We start from the raw sequence: 20,990 nt of genomic DNA, 5'->3' as shown, positions 1-20,990 counted from the left end.
AACCCATGCCCTCCGCCAAGTGCGAGTAATCAGTGCCTGAGCGATCGGCGGCAGCCATGTTTAATTCCTTTCGGAACGGGGCTGCCTGCGGCTATGTAGAAGAAAATTGAGTTTTGTTCGGCATATTAATGCATTTTTAACGCGTACACGTCACTTTGACACGGTGAGTTTTCGCAGTCTTGTGACGTCGCGTGACAGGCAGGTGAAGTGGGTGCAGCCCGAAAACATTTACCCTATGGCCGAGGGTTAATGGCTAAAAGGCATCGAATCAGAAATAACTTTTTTTTTTTGCTCGGTCCAATGATGCATACCCAGTGTGATGTGTCATATCAGATAGGGAGCTATTGCGGTTTTCGTGACGTCGCGTGACACACAGCGAAGTGGGGGTGGTCCAAAAAGTTTTCACAAATGGTGAAGGGCTGATTGCAGAATTTGAACAGAAAGTTTGGAATAGCTTTACGCTATAGCACCCCATATGTGTTCCTCTGAGCTCGAAAGCTATTTCATGTGAGCTTGTAAACATGTTTTGTTACAAAGGCACGTAACGTTTAAATTGGCATGCGATGTATTAGATAAAACAAATTATGCACCTCCAAGTCAGATGTTGGAATCTGAGAAGTGAAGTTTTCGTCAAGCAGTTAATGAAATGCCATCCAAGTGATTATATGTTGCACAATGTTTCGCACTATATAACGATTACCTGTCTGCCAGTGAAGACGGCAAGACGTGGAGACCCCTACCACGTTACCTACGCGACCGCACATTATACTGTCTGCGAGATTGGCCTGACACTGTATTGAAGGTTGGCTCGCCAACTAGAGCAGGCCGATCCAGAAGATAGCGCAATAGGAAACTGCACTTTACTCGACGAAAAACGATCAAGCAGATGCGATCCGCCAAACCCCAAACCAAAGTAAGTACAGAAAGGTTGGCGGTACTAAAGAAATTACACTCATGATGACGCATATTTGTCGCAATGAGGACAATTACGTATAATTTGTTTTATCACTGCGTGTTACCCCAGAAAACAAGTCCAGCAGCCCGGATAGTAAGCATGGTATTGCTGTCCTGCATATGAGCTATTGGGCAAGACAGCAGCACCCAGCAGCCAAGGTCAGGAATGCCCGGGAGTGTTCGCAAAGAAAGTTCTGTTTAAAGAATTACTTGCCTTTGCAGGTTCCTGAGGCCGGGTCGCGCTTGTACCCGTGGTTACAGGTACATTCGAAGCCACCGTAAGTGTTGCGGCACACCTCGTTGCTGCCGCAGGGGTTGTCCTCCTGGCACTCGTCGATGTCTGCATGCACATTAGTTTAGTTACCTCAATCAGCAAGACATTTACTACTGGTAAACGACAACGGCAGATGCACGAGATGTGCAGTGATCAACGATTCAAACGCGATACGGGTGCGCCACCGCTGAGCGCAGGCGAAACCGACCGGACGCATTGTGGTACACGACGAGGGAGAGAGCGTTTTTGACGATTGCGACTGCACTTGGCACCCTCTCCCAGAACTCAACGGTGGCTCAACAAGTACCGGCTTCCATGCGCTCCGAGTACCGTCCTTTAGTACCTAGCCTTGGATTACTGATATTCCTGCACTCCGCCGTACACCCGTACGTCCCTCCCCACACTTCAAAAATAATTTTGGTCCGACTTCAAGTGATCCTTGGCGCAAGAGTAACGAACTGTGATCTCTTATATACAGTGGCAGGGCTTCCAGTCGCAGCCGTGTCTGTGAATTTTCTTGATTACCACAATATTCTAGGCAATCTTGCGAAGTAACTTTGCAGTGCACTAACGCAATGTAAATCTGGGAAAACCACGATTTGATTATGAGGCACGAGAAGGTGCGGGACTCCGGATTAATCTCGACCAGCAGGGGATCTTGAAAGGGTCCCCAATGCACAGGGCACGGGCGTTTTTACATTTCGCCCCCATCGAAATGTGGCCGCAGTGGCCGGAATTTGATCCCGCGACCTCGTGCATAGCAGCGAAACACCATAGCCCCTGTGCGTTCACATTTGTCAGACAAAGAAATGCCACAGCTGACTTCCCCGTCGGTACACCTGCTTGTTACTACGATTTGAAGCCCTTGTGCCTAGATTTCTTTCTGTCTCCCAGAAAAGGAATTCAGTGTCCTTTACCTATTTCTCTCTGATGCGTTACGTTTGAAAAGAAATTTTGAGGTAAAAGGACCCATCATATAGCAAATTTTGGTTATACGCTGGAAGTTGTTACTTGTCCTCTATGGAGTGTTCTACAGACAGAATTTTTCGAATTAGTTTATTAATGGCAGAGATAGAAATAAATATCTGAAGTGTCGCAAACCCATGATTTCAGGATTCGAGCGCCACCGGCTACATAGACATGCTCTCCACTTTCCCTGTCTAGCCTCCGCAAGCCAAATTCCTTCCCTGAGTTTTCCCATACCGGAGCCGGAGGATCGTTTGACGAATCCGTCACGGGCCCCACCTTCGTTATTTTTTCTTTCTCCAGTTTTTGTTGTCTTGTGTCTCTGTTGTGCACTTCCGGTGACGGTCTCACGCGCGAGCTATTGCGGTGTCCTCGTTTCGGGCAGCGGACGATTTTGCACGCCCTGCACGAGAACACCTGATTAGCAGTATAAGACATTGCCACAATCATGAGCACTCAGGCAGGCGCGAAAGAATGAAACAGCATTAAACAAATTAAATTATGGGGTTTTGCGTGCCAAAACCACGACCTGATTATGAGGCACGCCGTAGTGGAGGACACCTGGGGTTCTTTAAAATGCGCCTAAATCTCAGTACAAGGGTGTTTTCGTATTTCACCCTGATCGAAATGCGGCCGCCTAGGCCGAGATACGATCCCGCGAGCTCGTGATTAGCAGCCCAACACCATAGCTACTAAGCCACCGCGGCGGGTTCATAGAAGAGCATGAACGTGTCTCTAGAACACGGTAGAAAATTACATTTTCGTTCTCTCAGTGAGTGAGTGAGTGAGTGAGTGAGTGAGTGAGTGAGTGAGTGAGTGAGTGAGTGAGTGAGTGAGTGAGTGAGTGAGTGAGTGAGTGAGTGAGTGAGTGAGTGAGCGAGCGAGCGTCAGTGAGTGAGCGTGAGTGAGTGAGTGAGTGAGTGAGTGAGTGTCAGTGAGTGAGTGTCAGTGAGTGAGTGAGTGAGTGAGTGAGTGAGTGAGTGAGTGAGTGAGTGAGTGAGTGAGCGAGCGTCAGTGAGTGAGTGAGCGTGAGTGAGTGAGTGAGTGAGTGAGTGAGTGAGTGAGTGAGTGAGTGAGTGAGTGAGTGAGTGAGTGAGTGAGTGAATGAGCGAGCGAGCGTCAGTGAGTGAGTGAGTGAGTGAGTGAGTGAGTGAGTGAGTGAGTGAGTGAGTGAGTGAGTGAGTATTTCATTGAAAATAAAATAAAATAAAGCACGATAGTTGGGGCTCTTATTCCAGGGCCCCAGCGGCACGAGCGGCTCGCTGGCTTGGTCCAGGTGAGCTAATTGGCTCATCCAGCCCTCGTCCTTAAGCCATGCCTCCCACTGCCTATTCCTCGTTGGTAGATGTTTGTGTAATATAGGGCTGTTTGTGTGCGGAGGCCTTTTGGAGCATTCTCATGTGATGTGTTTTAGTCTGGATATGGATATGTTCCACGGGCACTCGTCAGTAAACTTTGTGTGGTTTATTGTGTGTAGGTGGTGCAAGTTGGGTAATGTGTTCGTCTGAGTACGACGCCAGTCCCTCTCCTGTTGGCTGTTTGTACTCGAATGAGGATGACCAAAACGTCTCCACTACTGTCTTTGCTGTAAGAGGATGTCACGAGAATTCGGTGGAAGGTCGTCGCTGGGCCATGCTGTTGCTTGGACGTCTTATCCTCGAACAATATGGACTGCCCTCGCGTTTCCTGCCAGTCCTTCGTGTGCCGGACACCATATGAGAGTGTGGTGCCATATTAGTTGATTATCTAAAATGTTTATGATTGATTCGTACTCTGAGGGCGATTGAACTCCGTGGGAACAAGCAGACAAAACGGAAGTACATCTCACTTGCTACGGTACAAAGTAAAATAATAATACGGAGACCTTCGGTTTGTATCGTTTATTATTTCTCGATACATTAATCGGTCAATTAAGGCAGCTGATAAAACAAATAACTGATGTTGCCTCGAAGAATTCTTGAAGTCAAGTGTCACTGAGCGACGTCACAGCAATGCCATGCACATAGGCGCAATTGCGCGATAGACATGGACTCTCCGGCTGAATGCGCAGCGCCCGGAAAGAGAAGGGAAAATGCCGTTTGGCTTGAAACTTAAGCTCTTTCCGCGGTGCGTATGGATGTAATTAGCCGACAGGATTGTTAGCGTGCATTGTATTTACTGCGCTTATCAGATTAAAATGGTCTGACCTGGTGAGGAGCCCTGTAAGCTGAAGTAGATGCCAAAGTAAGCGATGAGCCGCGACGAATGCCCGCAGAACGATGTCATCAAGTTTCAGCGCGTCGAATTTGGTGTAAGGAGCATAAAGTCCGCAGACGTTAGTATAAAGTGTCGTCAAGGGTTTACATATGTTCTGCACTTTACCAGAGCTACATCATGCCACTTGGATAGTTGTAGCATTGATGGACCTCGAAAGCTTTGGCCGGTGAGAACGAAAGTCCTCGCTATGCCCGAACCCTCGGCGTACAGGCAGTACAGGGGTCATGATGCAAGCCACACTGCACGGCTGGGAGTTACGAAAGTCTTGGTTTAAGAAATTTTCACAAATAATGTACCTCTGCAGGCTCCTGTGAGCTGATCGTTGCGGTAACCGGCACCACACGTGGGGTCGTCAGGCTTTCCCTTGATCGCGGTGGAGCTCGGGCCGGCTGGCGAAGCATCGGGACGCCTCTCGCACAAGTAGCTGCCCCTTATGTTGACGCACTGCAGATGGCCCGTGCAGCTGTGCGCGTACTCCTCGCACTCGTTGATGTCTGCCAGAGGGTGAAGTAACAGAGTTTGACGTCATCACTACATCGATATCATCCATTGTATCGGAGGACTCTAGTTTACTTGGTCGTCACCGAATCCGATGTTGGACGATGCATGTGATTAGTGGAAAGCAATAGATCGGATAAACTTTCTAATTGCAGCGCGAGAAAAGCAGATCGAAAGGTGCAACACGAAAGGGAGGAGAACAGGACGGGCCCCTTTGTGCTACGTCTGTCGCGATGCTTTTCTTTATTTTTATTTTTTTCTCCTGGTCTAAGTGCACCAGTTATCTGTCCGCCTACAGACTTCCTACACGTAGAAGTCACGTTTCGCGAAATTTCAAGGATTAGACCTTGATGCCACTGTGGAGTGCCGCAGTTACTGACAAATAAATTCAAAAATCCGGCTTTGCTTAGGTTCCAGCGCCTATTGAGCTTGAATTCAGCCATTAGGCCTGCATTTCAATTTATTCCACAGCATCCCTCAGACATGGGAATTAAAAGACGGAAGGTAAATCTCCGAAAACCTGACGAGGTATATCATGCGTATCAACACGGGACCATTCATACATAATTTGAAAAATTTTTCGCACGCACGGCACGTGCTACCCTTGGCACACAAGTTTCGTAGCGTTGAACTGCCCAACACTTTCTGTAACTGCTTCAGTTGGAATGTGCTACGTTCTACTTTGACTTGACTTGTCTTAAAATACGTCCTGTATTTGCTTAGGCAGACGACGTGTACTAGTAAACCAGAAACTGATGATTCTTGCCAGTTTCTGACAAGAATAACAACTATAGTGGTTACGGCGGGCATCATACTGATTTTTGTTGTCACCGAACGAGGCGGCAGACCACTGAATAAAGAATGCCGCTTTGTGACATCGTCCAGTAAGTAGTGAGTGATAGCGAGCGTGACCAAACAATCCCCCTGAACATGTGCACTAAAACTCCCGTTACACGGCGAAAAGAATGAGATATTCATAGAACCGAATAACGTTGTGTCATGATAAGCTTAGCCTACCGTCTTCGTATCGCGCTACGCGTATAACATTCTTGTTTGCAAGCAGCTAGCTCTGAGTAATTACGGTGCACTGGACGAGTTCTGTTTGGCACTTGCATGTAGCTGGAACAAACTTTTTCTAACAGTGTTGCAGCCCCAACTCACCTTCGCAACGTCCAGTGTCGGCATTTCTCCGGTACCCAGTTGAACAGCCACTGTTAGAGACCGGCACGCAGCTGAAGGAGCCGACACCATTGACGCAGGCCTCACCTTCGGCGCAGTTACTCAGCCCTTCGGTGCACTCATTGACGTCTGAAATGGATCACAGAAAAGGCAAAAAAATGATTTTTTATTTTGCTGCAAGGTGAGGTGCACTTCCGAAAATAAAAAAAAGAGTTAATTATTTTTCGTCAGACCACATACTGGGAACGACCATATTCGAAGAAGTTGCACGAGGTATAGATTGCACCGACTGAAGAGCAGTTCTCAGTAACTGCAAAGACAACCGAGTTCGTTTTTCTTTCTTTTTTCCTCAAATGCTCATGTCTCAGCCGAGACCTGAGCATTTTTTATTCGGGGGGGGGGGGGGGGGGAGAGGTCTCGCAACTACGCAGGTTAAAAATTGCCTGTGTTTTCGTTTGCTGGTCTTCGTGTTTGTGCTAGCAATAAACAATAAAGCTACGAGCCATGTTTTCTTCGTAAAAGAAACACATCTGCGGAATTTGGTAAGCAAGGCAGGAAAGTGCTAAGAGAATTAGTGAAGCATTCTTATTCAAGCTCGCATAGCCCCAAACGCTGAGAAAGGCTTGCAAGCTATTGGCAATCAACGCAAAGTCCCTTCACCGCCTTTTTAACGACTCGGAAGAAGATTCCTGCTTATGTCATAAACTTTACAAGGATAACATCGACTCTCAGATAAAGTGGCTCAGCAACCTCGTTTCATAATGGCGGTTTATCTAACTTATTTTGTGGTGAAGGATTTCGCTTCTGCAGGGGCACAATTACACGACTAGATTAAACAATTTTTCCTACTCTATGCTAATGCCAACCACGAAGGGGTTGATGGATGGTGACAAATGAATGCTGCGGCTTACACATACGTTCTCAAGAACTCATATAGAGCCCGAGAACTAATCCATTTATAGAATAAAATGATTATGGATATGATAAAATCTCGTGTAGAGGCTCTAGAAAAGTTTTCGCTGATTGGAGAACCCACCGTGGTTCCTCCAATGATATAGGTCGGCTTCGACTATGTGTGCAGTGCATATTGGCGATGTTCTGCTGGCTTTAAGGCGCCAACGAATTGTGCTGACACGCTTATAGTGCATACCACCTATTTGAATTTAACAAACCGTGCTTCCGTGAACTGGCATGAGCACTGTAGCTTGTATGAAGTGTTTTGATGTATTTCCAGGTGAGTGGAAGAAAAAGAAAGTGTAAATACGGTGGTTGGCATCATCTAGTAAATATTATTCTCCTAACTACAGACATTAGAGTCGTCTTCTGAAACGTGCATAAAAGATGAGTGCCACAGAAACGTGTTTACTTTAGACTCAATTTATACGTTACGTGCTAGTAAGCATCATTCATCAATTGGTGCTTGAAAGGAAAAAGTAATGCTGACCACCAACGACCCGAAACATTATTCATAAAGACTGCCAGGCACGTTTTCAACTGTTATTTATGACACTTAAATGAAGAAAAGAAAGCATGAAACAAACATTCTGCGAGAACAAATGTTGCAATAAGCGTTTAACTCCTGCTGAATAGATTTGTGTGTGCGTGTGCGTGTGCGTGTGCGTGTGCGTGTGCGTGTGCGTGTGCGTGTGCGTGTGTGTGTTAGGTTTTCTGCTGAGCTAAAACTTGAGAAATGTTTGCCACGTGATGTTTGTGCGTGACATATCTTATGTCTTTCTCCACCCTCCAGTTGCTTCTAACTGCAGCTGTTGGTGCTAGCACCGAAAGTGCAGCCCGGGGTGTCTCATCAGCAGCGATCCCAAAGCGTTGTGGTCAAGGACATAAGCTGGAAGGGAATTGCTATAGCGTGGAGCAGTACGTGGCCCTGCCATGCAGGATAACCCAGCAGGGCAAAGTAGCAGTCCCATGCGATGCAGTGAGGGCGGGAGGCAGTTACGCGAAGACTCGGACGCGCAACGCGGGCCGAGTCTTCGCGGGTCGAGTCTTCGCGAAGACTCACGCGGGCAACCCGAAAGCGATCCATTCGCAATAGGTAGTTCTCGCGACAGGAATAGGCACCAAGAAGCTCCGAAGCATCAAGCCTGCGTTTCGCCGCCCGCCGCCGTCGCTTCAAAACACCCTTGGAAGCCGCCCAGCCGAGTGTAGCAACCAGAACAAGTTGCGTCGAGGCTTGCGCGTGTGCTGGCTCGGCTTGCATATGGAAGTGGCGGCACCTTGGCATCCTTTGACCTGAGGATTGTAGCGGAAGCCTTCCTGGCAGGAGTGATAGCGGGACTTCTTGACGCAGCGGTAGCTGCCCGGCGTATTCACGCATTGGGTCTCCCTTTCGGGACACACGTACCGGTCTTCGGCGCACTCGTCGACGTCTGCAATGGCAGGAGACACTCAATTAATAAACACTCTGTGTTGCACCTTGATAACTTCCACTTGATTAAGATTCGGTGTGGTATGGTTCTTGTAATTTCACTGATATGCAAGCATTTGCATTCACAAACGCAGGCGCACGCAGGCCGAACAACAACAAAAGAGACAACACTTTGTCTTTGCTTTAAGGAGCCACGTTACCACGACATCGATGCCCTTAATGCAGAATATATTTTTTAGTCACCTATTTCCTTTCAGACGTTTATGGCGTAGTTGATGCACCTTCCGATAGATTCACTGAAAAAAATTTTGCCAAGAAAAAGTCGAACGATTTTTTCTGCTGAACACTGAAAAAGCAGAAATGCAAAAAAATAACGACAGGGGGAGAGAGATAGAAGGAGAACATTTCATATAACTCGTATGACGACAACAAAACTTGAAAGGTTGCCTGCATTCTTATACACGACATACGAGCCGAGCACGTGACCTTAAACTCATTATACAACGCAAGTCGATTAGGTGCCGAAGTGCGTTTGTAAGAGTTTAAGGTTAGAGAGTGTGACAGGTGAGAGAGAGGTTGACGTCTCTCCCTCTTTTTCAGGGTTTTGCTGTGCCCACACGGTTCGACGGGATTTGCACGATGTGGGTTTCTTTCCCAAAACAATTAACCACTAAAGAAATCCGAGTGTCGGGCCGAGGGACGCCTGTGCCAATTTGGATAACGAATGGGTAATCGGCGACAGCTTGAGCACCACCGATACGTTTCTGACCATCCTCTTGTTTCATGCACGCTTCCTCACTTCCTCCCAACGCGTGACGGGCATACAGGTCACCGTACGTTCTCTAATATCACCAGGTTTTATTGCTTATCCCTGGTATGTTATTTCGCCAGTTCTAGTTGCCGACACACATTGCTATATCTGACTCGGAAGGCTGACCGCCTTGGCACGTCAATTCAAACAGCCTCATTAGGTATGCCACGTCACTCACAGCTTTAAGGCCGAGCTTACTTTGTCAATCTCCCCGCGCTTTGGCGTGGGTCGATGGTTTTCTTCCGGATAGATTTGTGAATATATATGCAAAGCTTATATATGCTCCGAATGCAAGTACCAGCTAACATAGAAGAACATTCTGTGGGCTTAGTTGGTGCATAATTGACAAATATTTTTCAAAGCGCCAACAAGATACACGGCACAAAATGAACGTCATTTATAGGACGGCCGCCTGTCCTGTGAATGATTTTTCTTTTGTGCCGTGTTCATTGTTTGCGCTTTGAAAAATATTTACCAGCTAACATGCACGCGTAAGGCTTTGGCGACGGACACATCAGTGCGAGTGCCTACAAAGAACCTGAACACAGTACGCAGGCGCATCTCTGACGCACACCGAGATCTTAATGTAATAGCGCAATGCATTCAGCACCTTTTCTTAATTTCCTCTATTTTCAATGATTTACCCACTCGGTATGTGCCACTCGTTGTGTGACAATTCTTAGCTAAGCTTCCAGAATGAGTTTGTGCCAATCTAAAATTGGCATGTTCCATAATTAAACAACAAATTATTCTAGACATCTTCAGTGCCGTGAAGTTACGCCTTCAAGCGCGTAGTTCTTTTATTAAAACGACAATTTCTACGACTTTCTTTTCGGTGTTTAGCGTGCATGACCGGTCGGTTTTTTGCAGAATAAGGTTCGGGAGATAATCCAATAGTTAACGATGTTGACCCCGGAGATGGCGTGGTGGGACGGTCACGGAGACAATGTAATCCAGGGTCGCGCTCATCACGTGGTTCCCGTGGTAGGGGTTCCCGCGCATTTCTGATTAGCCGAGGTGGGACGAAGTCCCTATGCTGCGAAACGCGTCGCAGAATATGAAGTGTTATAGAATTTAACCGCTTCACGAAAGCTTCACTTCGCGTATATTCAATGCTGTAAAACTTGTGCAGCGTGAAGCACTGAAATACACAACAAAATAACTATAAAGAGACAGGAAGGAAGAAGGATTGCAAGAGGACAGCACGACCGCTGGAAGAAGAGTTACACGTGACGGACCTGTGCACTAGAAATGCACTAAATAAGAATAGCGATGTGGGCGCATTGTTTTAGGACCATGGCGTAAAATTTCTCCAGTGCGAAGCACTGATGTGCGGAAGAAGGGTTACACATAACGGAAGGGCCCTGTGTACTAGAAATGCGCTGAATAAGAATAGCGACTTGGGCGAGTTGGTTTAGGCCCATGGTGTAAATTTTCTGCAGCGCGAAGCACTGAAGTGCGGAAGAAGCGTTACACATAACGGAAGGGCCCTGGGTACTAAATATACACTTAATAAGAATATCGGTGTGGGCGAATTGGTTTAGGCCCATGGCGTAAATTTCTGCAGTGCGAAGCATTCATGCGCGGAAGAAGGGTTACACATAACGGAAGGGCCCTGTGTACTAGAAATGCGCTGAATAAGAATAGCGATGTGGGCGAGTGGGTTTAGGTCCATGGTGTAAAATTTCTGCAGCGCGAAGCACTCAAGTGCGGAAGAAGGGTTACACATAACGGAAGGGCCCTGTGTACTAGAAATGCGCTGAATAAGAATAGCGACTTGGGCGAGTTGGTTTAGGCCCATGGCGTAAATTTCTGCAGTGCGAAGCACTGATGTGCGGAAGAAGGGTTACACATAACGGAACGGCCCTGTGTACTAGAAATGCGCTGAATAAGAATAGCGATGTGGACGAGTTGGTTTAGGCCCATGGTGTAAATTTTCTGCAGCGCGAAGCACTGAAGTGCGGAAAAAGCGTTACACATAACGGAAGGGCCCTGGGTACTAAATATGCACTTAATAACAATATCGGTGTGGGCGAATTGGTTTAGGCTCATGGCGTAAATTTCTGCTGTGCGATGCATTCATGCGCGGAAGAAGGGTTACACATAACGGAAGGGCCCTGTGTACTAGAAATGCGCTGAATAAGAATAGCGATGTGGACGAGTTGGTTTAGGCTTATGGTGTAAATTTTCTGCAGCGCGAAGCACTGAAGTGCGGAAGAAGCGTTACACATAACGGAAGGGCCCTGGGTACTAAATATGCACTTAATAACAATATCGGTGTGGGCGAATTGGTTTAGGCCCATGGCGTAAATTTCTGCAGTGCGAAGCATTCATGCGCGGAAGAAGGGTTACACATAACGGAAGGGCCCTGTGTACTAGAAATGCGCTGTATAAGAATAGCGATGTGGGCGAGTGGGTTTAGGTCCATGGTGTAAAATTTCTGCAGCGCGAAGCACTCAAGTGCGGAAGAAGGGTTACACATAACGGAAGGGTCTTGTGTACTAAATATGCACCGAATAAGAATAGCGATGTGGGCGAATTGGTTTAGGCCCATAGCGTAAATTTCTGCATTGCGAATCATTGATGTGCGGAAGGGTTACTCATAACGGAAGGGCTGTGTGTACTAAATATGCACTGAATAAGAATAGCGATGTGGACGAGTTGGTTTAGGCCCATGGTGTAAATTTTCTGCAGCGCGAAGCACTGAAGTGCGGAAGAAGCGTTACACATAACGGAAGGGCCCTGTGTACTAGAAATGCGCTGAATAAGAATAGCGATGTGGGCGAGTTGGTTTATGCCCATGGTGTAAATTTTCTGCAGCGCGAAGCACTGAAGTGCGGAAGAAGCGTTACACATAACGGAAGGGCCCTGGGTACTAAATATGCACTTAATAAGAATATCGGTGTGGGCGAATTGGTATAGGCCCATGGCGTAAATTTCTGCAGTGCGAAGCATTCATGCGCGGAAGAAGGGTTACACATAACGGAAGGGCCCTGTGTACTAGAAATGCGCTGAATAAGAATAGCGATGTGGGCGAGTGGGTTTAGGTCCATGGTGTAAAATTTCTGCAGCGCGAAGCACTCAATTGCGGAAGAAGGGTTACACATAACGGAAGGGCCCTGTGTACTAAATATGCACTGAATAAGAATAGCGATGTGGGCGAATTGGTTTAGGCCCATGGCGTAAATTTCTTCAGTGCGAATCACTGATGTGCGGAAGAAGGGTTACACATAACGGAAGGGCCCTGTGTACTAAATGTGCACTGAATAAGAATAGCGATGTGGGTGAATTGGTTTAGGCCCATGGCGTAAATTTCTGCAGTGCGAAGCACTGATGTGCGGATAAAGGGTTACAGATAACGGAAGGGCCCGTGTACTAGAAATGCGATGAATAAGAATAGCGATGTGGGCGAGTTGGTTTAGGACCATGGTGTAAAATATCTGCAGCGCGAAGTACTGAAGTGCGGAAGAAGGAAGGAAAGAGTGGACAAGGAAAGGCAGCGAGGTTAACCAGTTTAGCTTAACCGGTTTGCTACCCTACACATGGGAGCGGGTTGGGGGTGATGTAAGATGGGGAAGGGAGAGAGAGGGAGAGCACAGCGCATACCATAGCACACACACATCGTCCGTTAGAGTCCATCACTCTGGCGTGGTACGTGATATCACTGTCACAGCCGCTTGTCCAATCCCTTCTCTTTCAAAAACCGAAGTAGTCCCTTCAACGCCTTCAGCTACGATGTCTTCTGCCGGCGGCATGTGAAAATAGTGTCGAGGGACAATGGTCTAGTGTCAAGGTGCGCTAGAACGGATGCCAGGGATTTTCGCTGAACATTATATTCAGGACAGTCGCACAGAATGTGTTCCAGGGTCCCCTCGCAAAGACAGGCATTGCAGAGAGCGTTGTCGGCCATTCCAATGCGAAATGAGTAAGATTTCGCGAAAGTCATCCCTAGCCATAAGCGATAAAGCAGAGTCGCCTCTCTTCGGCGGAGTCCAGTTGGCATATAGAGATGCATCAAAGAGGGCAGGCGGTATTGACGGTTGCTCCGGTTGGTCTGGCTGTTTGGTGTGCACCATAGAGAAACCGTGATCTCCTGTGCAAGAACTCGAAGTTTGCTAGCTGCGTCGGACCGTGAAAGTGGTATGGCCTCTTCTTGTGCGCCTTCAAGAGCTGCCCGAGCGGCATTATCGGCGTCTTCGTTTCCTATGACGCCGCAGTGACTTGGCAGCCATTGAAACGTCACGTGGTGCCCTTTCTCCTGTGATGTATGGAGTAGGCATGTAATATCGAATACGAGCTGTTCGAATGGCCCGCGACGCAGAGCTGATAGCACACATTGTAGGGCCGCCTTTGAGTCACTGAAAATTGACCAGTGTCGAGGTGGCTCCCGATTGACGAAACAAAGTGCAGCGCGAAGAGCAGGTTATTCAGAAGATGTCGATGTGGTTGGGTGGTCAGTTCTAAAGCTGATGGTAATAGCTCTTGCTGGGACAACCACAGCACCGGACGAACACTGAATGTTTGTGGTACCATCAGTATAAATGTGTTGACTGTCCGCGTACCTCTCGTGCAGAAGAAGCAGAGACAGCTTTTTTTCAGCACAGGCGACGACAGTTCAGACTTTTTCCCGATTCCTGGTACACTGAGATGGACTGTTGGGCTGATAAGACACCAAGGGGGCATCGATGGTTTAGAGGCAGCGGTGAAGCCCGAGGGAAGTTTGTCGTTGTACTTGACGATAGTTTTAGAAAATGATGATTGCTGCCTGTCTGAAGGTAGTGTTTCAAGGTGGTGATAGGGGGCACGTGCAAAATGTCTGATGTGCGTTCTCAGGGCCTCCACCGCAATGTGAGTTCGCATTAGATGGTCCCAAGCAATCGCAAGAGTTGCCTCTGTTGACGTGCATCTGGGCAAACCAAGGCAGACCCTGAGTGCTTGAGCTTGTGCTGCCTGCAGAACACGAGTATTTGTCTTGCACGTGTTGGTCAGTACATGTAGACTATATCTTAAAAAACCGAGAAAGAGAGCTCTGTAGAGTTTCAGCATTGCGTCTACTGGCATCCCCCACGTCTTTCCTGTCAAGTATTTAAACAACTAGGAGGTCGCTGTCACGCGCCGTTTCATGTAGGCTACGTGCGGGCTACAACAGAGGTCTCGGTCGGTAATTACGCCAAGAAATCTGTGGGTTCTGACATTGGAAATGGTCCACCCATTGATTGAGATGACATAAGGCGTCATTGGTTTGCGAGTAAATGCCACTAGTGCGCATTTTTCTGGTGATATGCTGAGACCTTGTTCACACAAGTAGCTCGCTGTCTAAATAGCCGCTCTTTGAAGCCGTGCACGTATCTGAGGACGTGTGACTCCCGAAGTCCAGACACAGATGTCTTCTGCATATATTAAAATTTTGATGGTAGTTGGCAAGTATTCAGCAAGTCCAATAAGAACGAGGTTGAATAGCGTCGGGCTGAGAGCACCACCTTGAGGAACGCCCCTGCTGGTATAGCGTCGCGTAGTTGGGCCATCGTCAGACAACACATAGAATGATCTTGCAGATAGGTAACTTGCAATCCACAAAAAGGCTCGACCACCTAGACCAACCGTCGCAAGGGCGTCGAGAATGGCCTCATGTAATACGTTATCGTATGCCCCTTTCACATCTAAGAATAAAGCTGCAGATAAACGCTTACGGGACCGTTCGTGCTGGACATATGAAACGAGATCAACTACATTGTCGATGGAAGAGCGGTCACGTCAGAAACCAGCCATGGAAATCGGATAAATCTTGTAGCACTTAAGGTACCATTCCTGGCGGCCAAGGATTATCCGTTCCATTATCTTTCCTACAAAGCTGGCCAGCGCTATTGGGCGGTAAGTGTGAGCTCTAGTGGGGATTTGCCCTGCTTTAAGAGTGGCACCGGGCGGCTTACTTTCTATTCGCTAGGATTCGCTAGGAACATTTCCCTCCTGCGATGAGGAGTTGTAAAGGCTCAACAATTCTATCCGTGCGGATTCTCCGAGATAGCACAAGGCCCTGTATGATATACCATCTGGACCCGGAGATGATGAGCGCCTGCAGAGAGCTAGTGCCGCTTCGAGCAAGATCCATGCGGCAATCACGGAAATGGGCGACATCAGCTCGGGCTGGAGGATCTGGACGCGTCGCTTGGCCTGCGATCCGCGCACAAAAGTTATCTCCGACATCGATGTCTTCCCGCCCTTGGAAAAGCGCTAGCGCCTTGAATGGAAAACGCCATTACGGAAGGCAACGCAGACCTTGCACCGTTTTCCAAATGTGAGACAGTGGCTTGCGAGGGTCGAGTGTCTGTCAAAACGTTGCACAACGTTCCGACGCTGATCTATCCATACGACGCTGAATCTTCTTTTGCATCCTCCTGGCTGCCCTAAGGTCATGTATTGATATTGCACGCCGATATCGACGTTCCGCCCGGCGACGAAGTGCTCGAAGTCGCTCTTATTCTATGTCGAAGTCATTTCGCGTGGAAGAGATCGTCATCATGCGAGTGGCGTTTTGCATCGTAATTTATTCGTTTGCTCTAACCCAGAGGGTAGGCCCTCGCGGCAGGAATCTTCCATCTCAGATTTGAAGTTGGCCCATTGAATAATTCTAATGGTATTCCGTGCGCCTGATCTAGGCGACAAGCCATTGATGTTCAGATAGGTGGGAATGTGATCACTTGCATGTGTCTCAATGTCTGGAAACCACTTCACACATCTGGCGAGAGAGTTAGAGACGAAAGCAAGGTCGAGGCAGCTGCCGTATGTCACGCCTTGAAGAAAGGTGAGGCTACCATCTTTTAGGAGAGTAAGGCCATAGTTGTAGTCGATGCTTGCTAATCTTCATCCTCTTGCATTTGTCCTTGTACTTCTCCATGCTGGATGGTGTCCATTGAAATCTCCTATGATGACCCATGGGGCGGGACAAACACTCAAGATATCCGCAAATCTTTTGGTATCGAAATTGCTGGAAGGCGATATATACACGCCTATGAGAGTAAACAAGAGCTTGTTCTTTTTAACTGTGATGCATATATATTGATTGTCGTCGTGGGCCGCAATTGGTTGCAAAACATAGGTGAGTTCACGACGAACAAAAACGACGATTTTTCTGTCAGGGTACGAATTTATCATGTCATCAACAAATGATGCGGTAGAAGGGTTACACATAACGGAAGGGCCCTGTGTACTAGAAATGCGCTGAACAAGAATAGCGATGTGGGCGAGTTGGTTTAGGCCTATGGCGTAAATTTCTGCAGTGCGAAGCACTGATGTGCGGAAGAAACCTTGCACATAACGGAAGGGCCATGCGTACTAGAAATGCGCTCAACAAGAATAGCTCTGTGGGCGAGTTGGTTTAGGCTCATGATGTAAAGTTTCTGCACCACGAAGCACTGAAGTGCGGAAGAAGGGTTACACATAACGGAAAGGCTCTGTGTAGTAAATATGCACTGAACAAGAATAACTATGTGGGCGAGTTGTTTTAGGGCCGCGGTGTAAACTTTCTGCACCGCGAAGCACTGATGTGCGGAAGAAGGGTTACACATAACGGAAGGGCCCTGTGTACTAAATATGCGCTGAATAAGAATAGCGACTTGGGCGATTTGGTTTAGGCCCATGGCGTAAATTCAATATTCTTATGCATATGTTCAAGTATGTACGCCCTATCTGCGTAATTATTTGCAAACTAACATTAGCAATAAAAATTTGGAGGATGCTTAAGCTTCGCCTTTAAGAGTGGAACGCGATAGCATTCAAAGATCCCTGACTGCTTCTCACGCTTCCCGGGAACTGCAACGTATGTAACCATAATGTTTGCCCGGAAACGCTGGCGGCGAACGCTATGTAAGAAGGCGGTAGAAACTTCCTGGCAGAAACGCGGCCCCTTGCGTTGGCCGTGATGCCGCGGAGGTGAGCGCCATATGAAAGTGTTTCAAGCAAGCGGGCGCGCCGCTCCATGGACTCCAGGATATTCAAGCGCCGGCGCGCGCAAATGGCGGACGCCGTCGCCTGTCTATGAATGGTGGAAGTGCTGGAAAAGGTGTTTGTTTGAGTTTTTGCGCAGCCGCATGTTTTCACGCATATTCAAATTATAGTTAGAGGGCTATCATGTCTGTAGGTTGTGTTTAAGTCATACTTTACGATTTTTCTACGCATTTTAGCTTGAGAAATACAATTAGTTCAGTAACTTTCTTGGCCCAAATGGAGGGCCTGGGTTTGGGTGGTTCAAACATATTTTTGCGAGACGACAACCACGCTGGACGCCGACGCCGACACCAGATTTTCTGCCAGACGGGGTCCTTAACACTATCTCGTTGAAACAGCACTTTTCATAACAAGGTTGTCAAAGGCGCAGTTATGGCCTGGTTAATCCGGATTCTGAAGAGGGCTCAAGAACGCCCAGGCGGTGTACAAAAAGACATTCATGACGACATGCGGTTCTATACTGAACCTACCAAAGCATAAACACTGATATTTTTGTTGTCCTGCGAATTAAGTCACAATAGCAGTGAGAGGTACCGTATTTTGCCAGATAGCACTCACCAATGCAAGAGCGGGTATTCCTGTTCATGCGGTATCCTGCAGGACAGGGATTCCTGTCTCGGCAGATGAAGCCGCCATCGGTGTTGACGCAACTCTGCGTGGAGAATCTGCAATTGTGCGTGTTTTCGCGGCACTCGTCCACATCTGCGTGGAGGAAAAGGAAACAGAGCACACGCACAATCAGTGGCGTAAACAAGAACGCGCTGCAGGCAATGGGTGTAGTGAAAGACGTTACGTCTTAGGCGAATCACCCTTAGCATCATCGAACAGATTTTGTCAAAAGTACGAGCCATGGTTGTTATAAAAACCGCGGTTTCTGGCTGTCAATAATTTGCATAAACGTCTGTTTCTTCATATAAAGCATCTTTAGAATGATCTCGCGGACTGTAAAAGTGATTTCGTCACTGCGTAGAGCCCGGCACAAGAAAGGTGAGACATATATGCAGGGATGGGTGAATATTCGAAACTTTTGAATGACCAATAGGATATCGCCCTATTCTATGCGAATCGAATAGCGAACTATTCGTAAATATTATTATTGTACGAATAGTTTCTGAACCTCTGAAATCGCCAACCTTGCTAGAAGAAGCATGGAAATAGAGTAAAAATGCGATAAATTTGATCCCGGCTGCCATAGCAGACATGAAATACGAAAACTTTCGTAGTGGAGCACGCTACGTCACTCAGGGAGCCAGACTTTTCCAGCCAAACCGTCATCATTCGCACTCGAGTCGTGAATATGCGAATAAACTGATTATTTTCTCCTCATAATCCATTAGTGTTTTAATAAACAACGCTTCATATTGTGCACTGTAATCACAGCAGTACACTATGGTGCGAAGATCGTTTTGCATTAATGTAAAAAACAACTGTTAATTATAGGACAGCACTTTAAGAAGTATTAAATATTCGATTCGATTTCCTTTCGGTATTTTTCCAGTCGTATTAAATTTGGTCTCGAAAATTGCTTTTCGCCTACCCCTTCTTTACATGAGAGAAAGCTGGCGAAAAAACTTAGATGTTTTGATTTTCATTGCCGAGCGACAGCTTTTTGTCATCCGTGTATCTTTTCTTGCCTCATCGTTTAGTGATGCATGCACTTACTATAAAAAGCCAAAATATCACACGATAAAAACTTAATAGCCTATAAGAACCTTAACTGATGTCATCACCTCCTAATTGTACCATCTTCCGCATATGCCACCTGTTTCGCATGTAAAGAGCGGCATTTTTTAGACGCCACTGGGGAGATAATAACTATCAGTCTGATAGTAACTGATCAACAAAATGAACAGCCAGGATTTGGTAATAATGTTATCTTTTAATTTATAGCAAATGTTATAATTGCGTAACTGAAGCCGCTCAGTTCTAAGGCATGTACACTTTTACAAATCCTTGGATTAGCACCAGTTTTGAGATTACTCCCAAACTTGCAGAGCAATGCATTAGTTGTTGTAGTTAATAGTTTCGCAAGAAGTCCGCTCACGATCAATGTGGGACAAAGCTAAGTGGGACACCAATGATTTTGCTGAAAGAGTTTGAGAATTACTGTATTTAAGCTCGTGCTAAAAAGGGTGCGACGTTGGGCTAGTTGGTTCGTGCTGGTGACAAAAGCGTGAGAAACAAGGACTGAGAGGACTGGTGGACTCGTCTACACTTGGACTCGTGTACACTCGTGTACACCGGCGATTTCAACGCTCATCATTCACTATGGGGAAGCCAGAAGATGGATAGTCGGGGAAAACGGGTTTCCTCCTCTGCGTCAGATCATGAACTGTATTGTGCAAACGATGACAGTCCTACGTGCTTACGGGGACAGCAGCTGCCTCGACCTAACGTTTGTGTCACGCAGCCTAAGTAACAAGGTACAGTGGTTTGCAGACAATGAAACCCATGGGAGTGACCATTTTCCCACCTATATAAAAATCAAAGGCCTAGGCAAGTCACACATTGCTGTTTCTTCACGCATCGACTGGTCAAAGTACAGGTCACTCACAGAGAAGCGGTGTCAAGAAAATGAAGAAGGTTCTTTTGAAAACCTAGAAGACATAATCATAGCTGCTGCTCAGAACTGTGCCTGTAATTTTACACCTTTATCAGGTTTTGTGAATACGAAGAGGAATTGTAGCGGCTCCGAGCAATCCGTCGTCGTGGTGAACGATGGTATACGCACACGAAATCCATCCACGACTTGCGTGAGGCGACACGGCTGCAGAAAAAAATTCAGCGTCGAATCAATGCACTCCAATCTCTAAGATGGAAATCTTTATGGAAGTCACTTGATCCACACAAGCCTCTTTCTCAAATATGGAGGATTGTCCGCGACCTACCAACAGTGCCACAACAGCATCGCCCATTCAAGTGCCTTGCTTTCCACGAAGCTCGTCACGACATTGAAGTAGTAAAAGACTCCTGCGCGACGGTTGCTGGTAAGTAGTCCACGTTCAGCGCGAGTAATCTAGTAAACACGGCGATGTCAAGAGATTCCCGGATGGACAATCTATTCTCGAGCAGCTTCGGCAGCATGAGAGCGTTCCTCATCCCCTGTAACTGATGGTGTCACTTACATGGCCCTGTGCAACCTCGGTCAAACAGCTCGGCGTCTCCTTCTAACCATATGCAATGACTCGCGATTTTCCGGATTGATTCCTCCCTCGTGGAAGTCCATCCGCCTCATTCGTCTGCTGAAATCGGGTAAATCTCCCCTGGACCTGGTCTCCTATCGCCCCATCGCACTTGCCAGCTGTTTTAGAACAGTTATGAAGAGGAAGGGGGGGGGGGGGCGCTGACTTACCTGGAGCGCTGTACCTGGAGCATAACGAGATATATTCCGAGCAATAAAAACAGCGCTAAACGACGGGACGAGTGAAGGGACACAGACAACGGCGCTGTATTTATTCAGATGTTATGACTGGCTTTCGGCGTGGACGGTCTTCGATAGATAACGTGATTGACATTGTCTTTTTCTTGGACGTGAAATTCGCATACGACAATGTATCGCATGAATCTATTCTGGACGCCTTGGGGAACATTGGATTGGGGGGCCGTGTCTACCAATGATTTTACAATTACTTGAAGGGTCTTCTTTGTACAAATTGAAAATGAAA

At 47.2% G+C, this 20,990-nt stretch overlaps 1 protein-coding gene across 10 annotated transcripts in view; it reads right to left on the bottom strand.

Annotated features, from left to right (window-relative positions):
- The window catches only part of LOC135916344 (fibulin-1-like), a 183,767-nt gene that overhangs the window by 40,560 nt on the left and 122,217 nt on the right, over positions 1-20,990 (bottom strand). For 9 of the 10 annotated variants that reach the window (XM_065449686.1, XM_065449688.1, XM_065449692.1 and 6 more), the window contains 5 exons: positions 17,884-18,027; positions 8,359-8,511; positions 6,110-6,256; positions 4,747-4,944; positions 1,169-1,294 (listed from right to left, as the gene is read on the bottom strand). In XM_065449686.1, the coding sequence (XP_065305758.1) occupies positions 1,169-1,294; positions 4,747-4,944; positions 6,110-6,256; positions 8,359-8,511; positions 17,884-18,027 (768 nt within the window). The remainder of the gene's footprint in view (positions 1-1,168; positions 1,295-4,746; positions 4,945-6,109; positions 6,257-8,358; positions 8,512-17,883; positions 18,028-20,990) is intronic. The other variant, XM_065449695.1, reaches the window with a different exon arrangement.

Source organism: Dermacentor albipictus, chromosome 5, assembly GCF_038994185.2.
Source record: "Dermacentor albipictus isolate Rhodes 1998 colony chromosome 5, USDA_Dalb.pri_finalv2, whole genome shotgun sequence".
Taxonomy (NCBI): Eukaryota; Metazoa; Arthropoda; class Arachnida; order Ixodida; family Ixodidae; genus Dermacentor; species Dermacentor albipictus.
This window is presented reverse-complemented; position numbering and strand designations above follow the sequence as displayed.